The sequence below is a fragment of the Electrophorus electricus genome, chromosome 2, assembly GCF_013358815.1.
Source record: "Electrophorus electricus isolate fEleEle1 chromosome 2, fEleEle1.pri, whole genome shotgun sequence".
In the NCBI taxonomy this organism is placed as follows: domain Eukaryota; kingdom Metazoa; phylum Chordata; class Actinopteri; order Gymnotiformes; family Gymnotidae; genus Electrophorus; species Electrophorus electricus.
The window spans coordinates 17,016,226-17,029,278 of record NC_049536.1 but is presented as its reverse complement, the minus strand read 5'-3'; the positions used below and the strand labels follow the sequence as shown (position 1 = coordinate 17,029,278).

General features: G+C 38.5%; 1 protein-coding gene across 21 annotated transcripts in view; it reads left to right on the top strand.

Annotated features, from left to right (window-relative positions):
- Window positions 1-13,053, top strand: part of cacna1c (calcium channel, voltage-dependent, L type, alpha 1C subunit) — a 185,793-nt gene that overhangs the window by 6,520 nt on the left and 166,220 nt on the right. For 2 of the 21 annotated variants that reach the window (XM_027008703.2, XM_035522119.1), the window contains exon 1: window positions 4,836-5,503. The exons of the other annotated variants lie outside the window; for them this stretch is intronic. In XM_027008703.2, the coding sequence (XP_026864504.2) occupies window positions 5,446-5,503 (58 nt within the window). In that variant the 5' untranslated portion in view covers window positions 4,836-5,445. Of the gene's footprint in view, window positions 1-4,835; window positions 5,504-13,053 lie in introns of those variants that run through there. 21 annotated transcript variants of the gene reach the window in all.

The window sequence follows — 13,053 nt, the reverse complement described above, 5'->3', positions numbered from 1 at the left end:
AGGAGAGCTGATGGAGGTGGTGATGAGCTGTGCACTAAAGTCTCCATTACAATCAGACAATCTTTAATCAGTAGAGCCAATCAGGTACCTGTTGAGGGTCCAGGGTGGTCAGGCTGGTCTGAATGGCAGACAAGCAGGAATTCTCCTTCAGGGTTGAGTTACATTAGAAAGAACAAGTTGGGCAGTTGTTAAAAAATAAATAAATAAACAAATGGTTGTGTTTGGAACGTTTTATAGATGATTGATTGTGTCTGAAATTTGTATGATTAGTAGAATGCAGCAGAGTGTCTTGCTGAACTAGCTATAACATCTTAATTAAAAGGGAAAAACCAGAAGGTAGCACAGACATGAGGCACCGGACCTGCATCATTTATCTAATGAAAAATAATTCCATAAGATTGACAAATACAACAAATACATTTTCAACCTAGAGCTAAACTCAGGCTGTATTTGAGTCATGAACACTGTTTGGAAGGTTATTCCAAAACCATGGGGACTTGTATGAAAATATTCTTCCCCCTGCTCAAACTTTAATGGTAGGTACTAATACATAAGTAGATTCTTGTGATTTAAGTAGGTATGATGGATGGTAATAAGAAATGAGTTCACTTGTAGTTCACTGAGGAGAAATGTATATTTAAATGTATAAAATTAGAAAATTTTGTAAGCAGTGCAGAATTTGACATACATCCAATACAGCGTCAATAATACCAGGCTCATATGGTCAAATTTACAGTTTCTTGTAAGGACTTTAGCTACTGCATTCTGGACTAACTGAAACATTTTAGACACTTAATAGAACATCCAGTTAGCAGGGGATTTCAACAGTCCAATCCAGAGGTAATAAAAGTGTTATAGATGGAGTTATAGTGCATTTCTTAGTTTTGCAATATTTTGATGATGAAGGAAGGTTATTTTATTGATATTGCTTATATGCGCATCAAAGCACAGGTCTTTTTGATTGTGATACAAGGGTTTTTCACAATTGTTACTAGTGTAACAGAAACAATACTCTGTCTGGGTTTAGTAGGAGGAAGTTATCTGACATCCTTGCTTTTATGTCTTTTATACAGTTATCAATCCTATTACTTTGGAGTTTATAATTTGGATTTCCTGATATATACATCTATGTGTCATCAACATTGCAGTGGAAATTAATGCTAGTGAGAGGTAATATGTATAATTAGGAAAGACCAAAGCACAGAGCCTTGAGGCCTGTGCAAAATATTACTTTTGTGTGGATGAAAACTTAATCTTAAAATGGACACTTAACCTTTTACATTTACAAATTGATAGCAGTCAGGTAGAGGAATGAAACCAAGAAAGTTTTTTTTTTTTCTGTGATCCCATTTCTAGTGTGTCTAGTAGGATAATGTGATCTATTGTGTGCACTCAAATTACGAGGAACCATCAAAGATGCATAACCTTGTCAATACATAACCTAGTCAAATATTCTTTGTATTCTGTACTAAAGCTGTCTCTATACTGTGATAAGGCCTAAATCCAGACTGAAAAGTTTAATGAACGTGATTTTAGATATAAATGGAAGATTTTAAATAGATCTAGAATTTGAAACCTCACAGAGGTTGAGATCAGATTTCTTGATAAGAGGCTTGATTACTGCTACCTTAAAGATTTTTTTAAATGTAGCCAAGACTGACAGAAATAGAATTGTAATAGAAATTATTGTTAAACGTGGCATGATTATTTATGGTAACATTTCCTTTAGTCACCTCTTAAGAATGGAGTCATGGCAGCAAGTAGGAGGTTGAGAGGAGGAAATAATTTTAACCATCTACTGATGTGGATTAAATATTTCAACCTCTCTGCTATAGCTACACTGGGCTCATTATCTACATCATTTGTACAAGATAGTGGATTTGTCAGGGTTAGAAGGATTGTTACAATACTTGGGCAAATACTTTCTGTTTTATTATTGTAAATGTTTCTGAAAAACATCACATTATATGTCAAAACATCACATTATATAGTGGGATTCCATTTTTTATAAAAAATGCTAAAAGATGCTACCTTAAAATATGGCCAAAATATAGTTTCTTAGTAGACACACAAGATTCTGGACATAATTCTGCATCAATGGACTGATATAATGCTGTCTACGACATTCATTGTTTAAAAAGATTCTTTTGCCATTCTATTCAAAATTCGCATGAACTTGCGTTTGAGCACATGTATCAGAATAATGCTGCCATAAGTCAAAACACTGCTGCATGATAGACTATGTCATTTGTTAATAATGGATACTGCAATACTGGACTGTGCAGTACTGCTATCATAGAATGCTTCATTATGCAAATGGACATTCTAGCACATCACAACATTTCTTCTTGTGTTCTGTAAGCATCCCAACCAGTCTTAAGACATTACAAATGAACATTCTCAGAGTGTTTGGATGAATCACACCTTTCGCATAATCCAACAAGTGTAAATATTGTTTTAAAAAATAATACAGGGCATTAGTCATATCAAAGGGTGACCACTGCGTTTTTAATATTTTACAAAGCATATCGCAATCACAATATGTAGCATGCAATTGCAATTATTATTTACATAGCACCTATCCGGTCAACAAACATCCATGTTTTTGGACTGTGGGACAAAACCAGAGACCCTGGAGGAAACCCACACAGACAGAACTCCACCCAGATAGGGGCTCAAAAACAAGACCCTAGCACTAAGAGGCAAACATGCTAACCACCAAGCCATCCATGTAGTAATGGCCTCATATTGAGCAACTCTAACTCTAACCTAGCCCTTCACTTACAATCACTGGTCATTTTATTAGGTACATATTTTACAGATGCATTTTATAGGTGTACAGTTACACACTGTAGCCAATCTGATGTCATCGAAAATTTGTTTCTGACCTCACAACCATGCTAACCCAATATTATTTAGATGGCAGATGTGTAAAAACTATGCACTATGGTGACACTGATTGTTCAGCACAATGACCCTGACGTGGTTATGGGTGTTATGCTGGTATGAATGCATCAGTCAGAGCAGTGCTGCTACAGTTTTTACATGTGACAGTGTCATTGCTGGGTTAATTGTGGTCTGCCACAAAAATGATCAGAATAGCAGTAATCCTGTGGAAATAAAAATGAAGATGACTAATACAAACTGCATGTCAGCAGATGCGCTATAGTCTCTAACTGGACATCTACAAAGTATTTCTAATAAGAAATTAGTTCTAATAAATAAATATTTAATTTGAATCTGGAAATTTGGGGGATTTTGTAGCATTTGTAGAAAAACACACTACCTATCACATTATGAGACATTTTCATGAGAACTGTTAATACTGTGTACAAACTATGAACTATGGTGACACTGATTGTTTAGAGCTTTAATGCTCATAACTGCTTTATTTTGCACCAAAACATGAACATTAAAGGTAGAAATCTCACATGAAGTGCCATTAATACCTTTGTTGGCCCAATCAGCAGATGAATATACATTTATCTTATTTCTTACTAATATTATGGGTGACTCATTTGAATACTAAGAGAATTACAAGACCTTGAACAATGATAATAAAATTGAATTGTGAAAGTTGTTGTATAAGAAGTGAAATATAACAATAATGAAGTGACTGAAAAGCACAAGGATGAAGATTCACACCTGTTCATGGTGCAACAAAGGAAAGAATGCTAGAGTCTTTTCCCCTGCATGCTGTCATGGTCCCTTTAAGTCTGATGGCTCCAGCCTGTTATGGAAAATGTTATGATCTGAAGTACCCACTTTTAGAGCAATGTTTAGAAATGCCTTTGGTGCAAACTAGAACCTTATTTTTTATTGTCAGTCAATTATAGACATTAATATCTGATGCTCTGATCACTGATCTTTTATATTCATATAACTGGATAATTTCAGACTGTTATATATACAAAATTGGTGTGATTATATAATCCTAAAATTGAGTGCCTTGTATTGATTTTTGAAGAAACTAAGGGCACCGTATTTGTGTATGTGTATAAAGCAGAAAGAGTGAATGAGCGTGTATGTGTGGGGGATGGAAGTGGTGGTGGGGAAGGGGAAAGCAAAGGCAGGGATATCTCTAGAGAAAAAGGGACATTTTCCCATGGCCAGGAGGGAAAGGCCCGCTCCTAAACTCATACTTGGGCAATAAGGCATTTGATGATGACAGATCCTAAATCATCTTGTGTAAATTCCCAGGCCCTGCCAACCCCTTTATCAAACCACTCTGTGGAGGCTGTAGCTGAGCAGGACAAAAAGGACAGGGAGGAAATGAACTGAATGCACATCTTAACTGAAGTTGATAAATGTTACTGCAACACAGACATATTAACTGAACAAAGGAACACATTTTTTCTCTGTTTCACTTGTTGTGTAACCTTTGTAATTGCCATGTGTAACCTTAACCACTGTACACAGTTCTGTTTAATGCTGTAGGTGCAATTTTTTGAATCCGTGAATGGTTAGGGACCGTTTCATCTAATGTGGACCTCTTACGTAATCGTTTTCAAAATGGCTTAATGCCACAGAACAACTTATGTTAGTCCAAGGGGTTAAATAAACAAGTATTTCCGATAACCCAAAATCCGGGTCAGAGCAAATGTCTACCCTCTTCTTTTATCTACGGAGAAGCTCTATTCGATGTTTTACTCCCCCTTCGGAGTTAGCATGTCTGGAAAATCGTGGACGATTTATTCTATTTTCTAGCGCAGTAACATCTGGAAGCAGTCAGAGAGTCTACATGGGAGGGGGGTTTGGTCGTCACCCCTCTCCAGTGCGCGCTCTCCCCCTCTCTCTCTTCCTCTCTCCAGACAAGTATTACTGCAGAGAGACAGCCGAGCGCTCTCCGCAAGGCCACCGAGAACTCCCGTTTCTTTCGATCATGGACTGGACACGACTGGTTACGGACTCTTAATTCTTAACGCTGTGCAAAAACTACGCCTATTTTGGAACAACACTGATGGAATCGATCTTATCAGAAGATTTAACCCTGTGAAATCCGATGTGGAATACATACCTTTTACCTTGCTTTTGTTAGATTTTAAGAGGTCTCTTTTCATCCGTCAGTGTCAGCACCCCATTTTTTGTACGTTTCGTCGGGAATTTGCTGTATACTATTGAAAACACTTCTAAGCAAGCTGATACGATTTTGGTTATCACTAGCAGCAAGTGGTGCTAGTATCGCGTTTCTTAGGTAGGGCCCGGATGTTCCAAGGATGCACTGGTTCGTTTTCTTAGGTGGCTCCAGCGAATACCTATTTCTGTTTTTTAACTCCATTATGGGAATTAGGTAATATTAACTCAACCAAAACAAAAGGAATAACTTGCGCTTTGCGTTCTTCATCCCCCCTTTGATTTCTTTCCCATCTTGGGTTGCTTCCCTCCCACCCCCCTCCTTTTACAATCTTTTCTTCATTCACCTACGGATAAAGCTGGACTACATATATGGTAAATGAGAGCAAAAACATGTACATACCGGAGGAAACCCTTGAAAACCATCAAGGTAATTTTTACATTTATTATCGCTGTTTGGAAACTGTGTGTGTTTGTGTGTCCGTGTGTGTGTGTATGTGCCATATGGATGGGCTGTTAGGGAGGGGAGATGCATGATGACTGTCTTGGCTTTGTGATATACATGAAACGGGGGTGTACCATATCATTCTCAACACATGGGCATATGTTCTTCGTGTTGTTCTCGGTACTCTGATTGATCTCAGTTTGTGATAAAATCAAGAAAGAGGCGGACGTACGTCTAAATCACGAAATCACTATATAACTAAACGACGGGTATTTTCATAGGATCCACATCTTGATAAGGGAAGTCAAAATAGTACTACAGTTAATAAACTTGTGGAATTTATTTCGAGGCAATGACACGGGTAAAATCCACAGCAGGACGTATCGTAACCGAACGCGCATCGGCCTGCGGCCGTAGTCACAGATGCGACGCACGCAGATGTGAATTGATTTTCTTGACAACTTCATTAGTAAAGAAATTATTTGTAATAATGCTGCGTCGCCTGTTCTTATGGTTAAGCTCTGTGCTGCTTGTATTACTGCCTGAGAGATGACGCTGACATAGCCCACCACCTAAATTTAACACGGGTGGTGCAGCCTAAGTGTACACCAGTTAGTGATACAGGCAGAGATCTATGGGTATGATTTCTCGTCTTTGGGTACCTTATTTTATTGGAATGCATGGTTATTACTGTAGTTTGTGTCAGCAAGTTACGCAAATGAAGCTAATTTTTGTAGCTCATCCAAGTGTTGAGGGCTACATTCTGTTGCGTGGCGCAGTAAGCCTCTCTGCTACTCTACAGGTCTTTATGCAGTTTGCAGGCTTCAGTATTTTCAGATTTGTAAATGTTACACACGCCGCGCTCTTGTATTTCCTACCTCTTAATTCTCAGCTTTGTTCAGAGACTACTATCTAGGGCAGTGTACAGTGTACTATAGGCAATAGCAATAGCGACGGTCTAGGCCAAGACGACCCTACATGGTGTGACGGGTTCTAAATTTGCCCAAATGACTTAGCAATAGTTCTGTGTCGTTTAATTTTCAGTTTACGTTAATAAAAGACAAGATTTTCATTACTCTTTTTAGGTCATTGACTAGTAGAGAAAGTGATTCATATCTAGATTTGCCCTAAAAAAGTTTTTTGTTAATAATAAAATGGTGGTGGCCCATACAAAATTATGGTTGTGATGTAATCATGTCATAATATTTACATTATGACATGATACATTCAGCATATATCTGTTCTACAATTAATGCAATACTTTTTAAAAATAATAAATTATTTTCTAAATGTAACAATATTGCATTGATTCACTTTTCTCAGAAACTGTTCCTTAAACCTTAGATATTTGCTCATTGAAACCTAGCACAGAATACACCATGGACTGCAGTATATTAAAAATAGTATATCATATAGTAATGCATGAACTGTAATTGTCTTCTCTCAAAATATAACCATATTTTTGTAAAATGCCATCTATAATACAGAATAAAAAAGTGACACTTCATTTAACAGAGCAAACTATCACGCAGAGCAAAGCTGTCATAATACTGGCACGTGACAGAGACTGAGTGTCTTGTAGGTGGCCCAAGCAGATGTTAATGTTTGTGTTAGTGCAGAATGCCTCTGCTGCAGGAGAGTGCAACATATGGGATAAACACAGCCTCTGACGGCAGGGGTATCAGCTCTACACACTGATGAGCATTAAGAACATTTCTCCCAACAAGCCACAGTGGACCATGGGAACCTCATAATGTTATTTTTTATTAGAATATGATTCATAGCTTCACTTACAAGTCTTTAAATGATGCATTAAAATGAAGAAAAGCCAAGAAAATAATAATTTTTGTTAGTGCTTCAGAGCTCATTATGAATTTCAGATATTTTTACCTGTTGCTTTTGTGTCAGTGCAGGGACAAAACAGCATTCTTGAACCAGGTAACCTAAATGGCAGTGTGCATGTTAAATGACTTAACCTCACGCTTAAGTAGCATGTGAAAATTCAAGTGTGTTCGAATAATGTACTTTAATCATCACTGACTGGCTTTACAGTTCATTATAAAGATTTAAGTGGTATAGGAATGCAACTAGCTATTATATCTTTTTCTTGCTGCAATATGAAACAGATGCGTTGTGAACTTCTTTGTGTTACAGGAAGGTTAATAAAAGAGACTCTTCCAGGGTTTAGAAGTGTCAAGGTGAAACCTAGTATCATGGTAAGCAAGGTTGCTGTGAGGAAAATGCTAGTTACTGCTAACGGTTGCCATTATTGCAAGGTTTTGTCCTTTTCCATCAAGTTTGCCCTCTTTTTTCCTCTTGGGCCCTCTGTCAGATGCATACAGCAGGCAACACCAGTCATTAGGAGTATTAATTTGTTTATGATGGCTCTCAAAAGGCCTAGTGAGGCTCCAGGATGTCGTCTGAAATGACTGGGCACCTGATTTCAGCCTCGCATGGCCTGAAGCACTTTTATCGGGCAGTGCTGTGTGTGATTATTCCTCTCTGGGTACATCCCTTTTCCTGCCCTTTACTCAAACACACTCTTCACTTTCATCTCTAGGTCAAGATAGCCTCTGCATTGATTAAATTTCAGGTTATCAGCACCACATGAAAGCAAGAGGCTGTAAGTGGTTGTTGTTGTTGTTGTTGTTCATGATGTTGTTATTTGCTCAATGAGATTTTACCCAAAGCAAAAAAGGAAACCTGTGCTTTTCTAATATGCTTTCCTCACATTCAATTAATTTAAATTAAGTATGAATCCTTAGTCTGCACAGAAACATGTAAGAACAGTATGTGATTATTAACCATCTAAACAAATCATGTAAATATTGTTTAAAGCATTCACATGTTTGGAATTTATGGGGCTTTGGTTGTTGCTTTAAATTAGAACCACAGTTGTTACAATTTTTCAGTTCAGATCAGCCTTTGAGGACCCCCAGTTTGTCCAGTTCCCCTAAACACCTGAGTCAAGGAAACATATGGAAACAAAATTGCCACTTAAATTTTTATACATTCCTTACTTTCTTTTCATCAATTAGGTTTCACAATCACCATGTACCTTTTTAAGTAACTGCTCCAAGAACTTTGATGGATGTTGCTGACCTGCTGTGTGATTTGACATGGTCTGATCTGTTACAGAAAGAAGCGGGGTTCACAAGGGATAGAGTTATAGAGAGAAAGAGCCTCAGAGCAAAAGAATGAACATGTAGGGTGGTGCCAAAGGCATGAGGGGAAAGAAATGAGGTTATCCAATAATATCTCTCGTGTTCCAGACTGGAAATCCACAGTGAGGCCTGAATGAGTGCAAAGAAAGAGAGGAGGCTACCAAAAGAGGGTCGTAGCACTAGCCGACCAGCTCGATGTGCAGCATGGAGATATGTTTATCAGCTTTGTCCTTAGTACAAAAGTAGGGCCAGTCATAGGTTTCACATCAGCTTGATTATAACTAATAATCATGTTGCAGTGCTGTGAGTTGGCTGGTGAGATGCTTCAGTTCTTTTTGTTCTTCTGTCTCTAATGCAGTTCTTTTAACTCCCACTGGGGCTTGGAACCACTGCTGCTGCTGTTGTTACACCTATGCAAGAAATCTGTTTGAGCTCTTTACCTCTTTCTCACTGTTTCTCTTTCTCAGTCTCTTTTAGCCTAACTATATGCTTTTCCTCCTCAGATTCCTTAACCATGTAAAAATAGCCAACCAGTTCTTTAAAATGCTTGTATCAGAAGTTTCTTGTTTGCTGGTTTTAATGTGATCTTCCCAATACCTATTTTCCTTGTTAACACAGTCTACACAGTTTTAGATATGCCAAGTCTGTGATGTACCAATTGTGTTTCGTCATTCTCTGACTGACTGACTGTGACATAGGAGTAATTCAGTAACATTCTCTGTTGCCCTGGATGGACGTTCTCGTGCGGAATGGGTTTTAGACATGTGCACAACATTGGGACCTGACTAGGACTTCTAGAAAACCGGACAAGATATTGATTGCTTATTTTTTCATTTTTATCATTATTTATTTATTTATCTCTTTCACTACTTATTGTGCTGCTTATTGTTTATATTGTAACTATTGTAGTGTCCAGAAGAGACTGCCCCCCCACCCCCCACCCCCTCTTGAGTCTTGGTTCCTCTCAAGGTTTCTTCTTCATGTTCTAGAGAGTTTTTCCTTGCCACTGTTGCCCTTGGCTTGCTCACTGGGGGCTTGGACTCTGAGATTTGTAATGCTGCTTTGTGAAAACAACTGTTGTAAAAAGCGCTGTAGAAATAAATTTGACATCACTTGACTAATATTCTGACTACATTTTAACCTATGATAGTGTAGAAAAAGACAATAACAGTGGTAGTGAACAAAAGTGACTATCATGCTTTTTATGTTATTGAGATCTGTGGCTATGTTATGAATCTACAGACTGCAGTGGACCTTAAAGGCACAGAAAAAAAGCTTTGTTTAAACAATAGTATCTGTAAACTTACAAAACGCTTTGCCACATACTACAATATATGTAATCATTTATCTTTTCATCACCTTCATAGATATTTCAACATAGATAATTCATGTTTCATAGATATTTCAACGGTACTTAGCTTTTTTGTCAAGAGAGAATGAAATGGAGTTATACACAAGTGCTGATGCAGACTTATATCAGTAGAGCAAAGATTGTAAAGCTTGCCTTAACTTAAATGAGCTTGGCTAAAATTAGTTTCTTAAATGAGCCCATCTTAAATGAGTCTTGCTGTGTGCTGTAATTTTACCTATTCAATCTCTGGAAAAACACATACACACACCATAAGCTTTAAGGCCAGGGAACCACTATATATACACACACACACACACACACACACACACACACACAGTATTTGTGTGTGTTCATGTGCATGTGCGTGCGTGTGCGCTTTTTGTCTGTGTTCCGCTTGTTCATATTTGCCTTCATGCATAAATGCATGCATACTTGAAAATCATGTGTGTATATGCAAATGGGTGTCCCTGCTACTGTGTGAGAGAGTGTTATTCTTCCACCATACATGGTTGGATTGCCTGTGGCCAGTGTTAAAGTGAGCTTCAAAATGTGTGTCTGTGTGCATCCTGTGTGCACATGGCTCAATATGCATGTGTGTTTGTTCTCATAAGTGTGCCAGAGGAGTATGTGTGTCCACACATGCATGCGTCTGTGTGCATGTGTGGTTAGCTGGTGGTCAGTGTTTAATGCTTAGTTGCACAGAACTATTGAGCTGATGGCTCCTGATTAGCTGCAAGATCTCTGTGTCACCCCCAGATCACTATGGGTAGAGAGATTTAAAGATGGATAGATGGATGAATGAAGAAACAAAGGAGCTGATATGTTCATTGCAGATGCAAGAAACAGCTGTTTGTGACACAGTAGCACTGCAGCATAACTGGCACTGTGTCTGTGTGTGTGTTTGTGTGTGTGTGTGTGTGTGTGTGTGTGTGTGTGTATGTGTGCGTGTGCATGTGTGTGTGTACTTGTTATTGTTATTGGAAGTAGAGATCATGGGAGTATGGGTAGTGTCTGTATGGCAATACATGGAGGGAGACAGCTCTTTCTTCTCTGCATGTGTGTGTGTGTGTGTGTGTGTGAGAGAGAGAGAGACAGACAGACAGACAGACAGAAAGAGAGGTTGCATTTGATCTCTCTGAAACATTATATTATTATTTTTTTCTATTGTTTAGGACCTATTCTTTTATAATACTGCCAGTTGTGAGGCACCTATATGGGCTATAACAAGGAGGGCAACAAAAAAACGAGGCCATGTTCATTACTTCATAAGCCTTTGCAAAAACCTACTACAAACTATCCTAGATAGTTTAGAAATTGTACACTCAAGACATGCTGAGTCTGGTAGTGGAATTAGATTATCTCACAGACTTAATAATTAATATCTATAATATCCTAATATCACAGTATAACAGATGTATTAAATTTGATATGGTTTGATAATTGAATTTTTTATGTTTTACCTAAGAAGATCTGCACATGCATCTCCAACATCTCAATACTATATTATTATCATCTGAATGCTTAGTCATCAGACATTAACAACACTGACATTACCTCCACTGATTTCATGTGAAGACCTTTCCCTTACATTTAAATATTTTGCCACTAGAGGTGGAAAACAAATCATTATGCTTAAATACTTTGAACAGAACCTGGGGAACGAGAGGGCAGAGAAAAGTGATGCAGGTGAAAAAAATGAGAGAAAGAGAATGAGAGAAAGTGACAGAGGTATTCTCACTACAGGGTTAACACTGTTCCTTTTTTGTGTAAGGAGAGGAAGTGTGAGCATCTCCGAACTCATCATCCTATCTAGGCCAGGCCTGATGTGTCGGCTCTGAGCGGATATCAGATCACCTCCCCACAGACCAGTCTCACTTTCCATCCCCAAGCCACTTTTAAAACCCCGATATTAAAGCATGCCATCTCGCTGGGCCTAGCTGGGCCCCTACACTAACTCAATGAGCTATCTTTACCTTGCCACAATGTGGATCAGCAAGACGGTTTAGGAGAGACAAAAATTACACAGGCCTTGTTCTGTTGGCTCACTCTTGGTCGCTCATGAGAAATCATTGTTCTATTTGGCATGATATAAGATGTCTGAAGTGAGGCATTTGGATTTTTCCTGTAAGCACACACAGAAGATGACTATGAGAAGAGAAATACAATATTACAAGCGTGTCTGACCTTTGGAAATGCTGGCCGGCTGTCCTGTCTGTATATGTCATTGTGCACAAGGTGACTCCTTCCTCGCTCTCCCTTGCCCTAGTTTATAGTAGTTCTGGGTTGGTGGTGCGTGTTGCATGTTTAATTAATTAGAGGACACTCTTGTTCAGCTTTCTGATCGAAGCATTATGGGTCTGTCTATGCTTTGGGCTCCAGAGTGCCGCACCAAGACACCTTTAGCGTTCTTGTCTATAGCACCCTGTCTGGCCAAGCATAAAATGCTTGTCCACACACAAGTGGACATTATGAATTCTCTTTTTAAGGCTCCACCATAAACTTAGTAAAGAATGCTAGGTGGTAGATTTGCTACAGATCTCTGGCTTGTCAGGTATATAGCAAACCACTCTGTTCCTGCTGGCATCTTTGAAAACTGCCTGCTTCAGCAGCATTTGACAGTGAAGGACCTTTATTTTAATGGCTGAAACACAAGTATGCATACTTCACACTTTACAAACCTCTACTCAGCAAAGGGCTCTCCAGTCGCTTCCTGTTATTACAATCGGTTTGTCACATTCACCAAGCTATACCACTAACACTGAAATTAATGACACTTCACAATTTGTATAATTAATGAGGCATGCTCTTGGATTTTAATTACATGTCAATGCTGCATTGGTAATTCTTTCTTTTCTTGTTTGTGGGTGTTTAATCAAGGAGTTGTAGATGCCTGTTGTGCTGTGTCATGTGTGGAAGGGGTCTTTTACTCAGGCTGTCAGGGGTGTTGCAGATGTTAATATGGAGGACACTGATTAACACATGCCACCACATCTGCTAGCAGTGGAGATTCTGCATTGGCT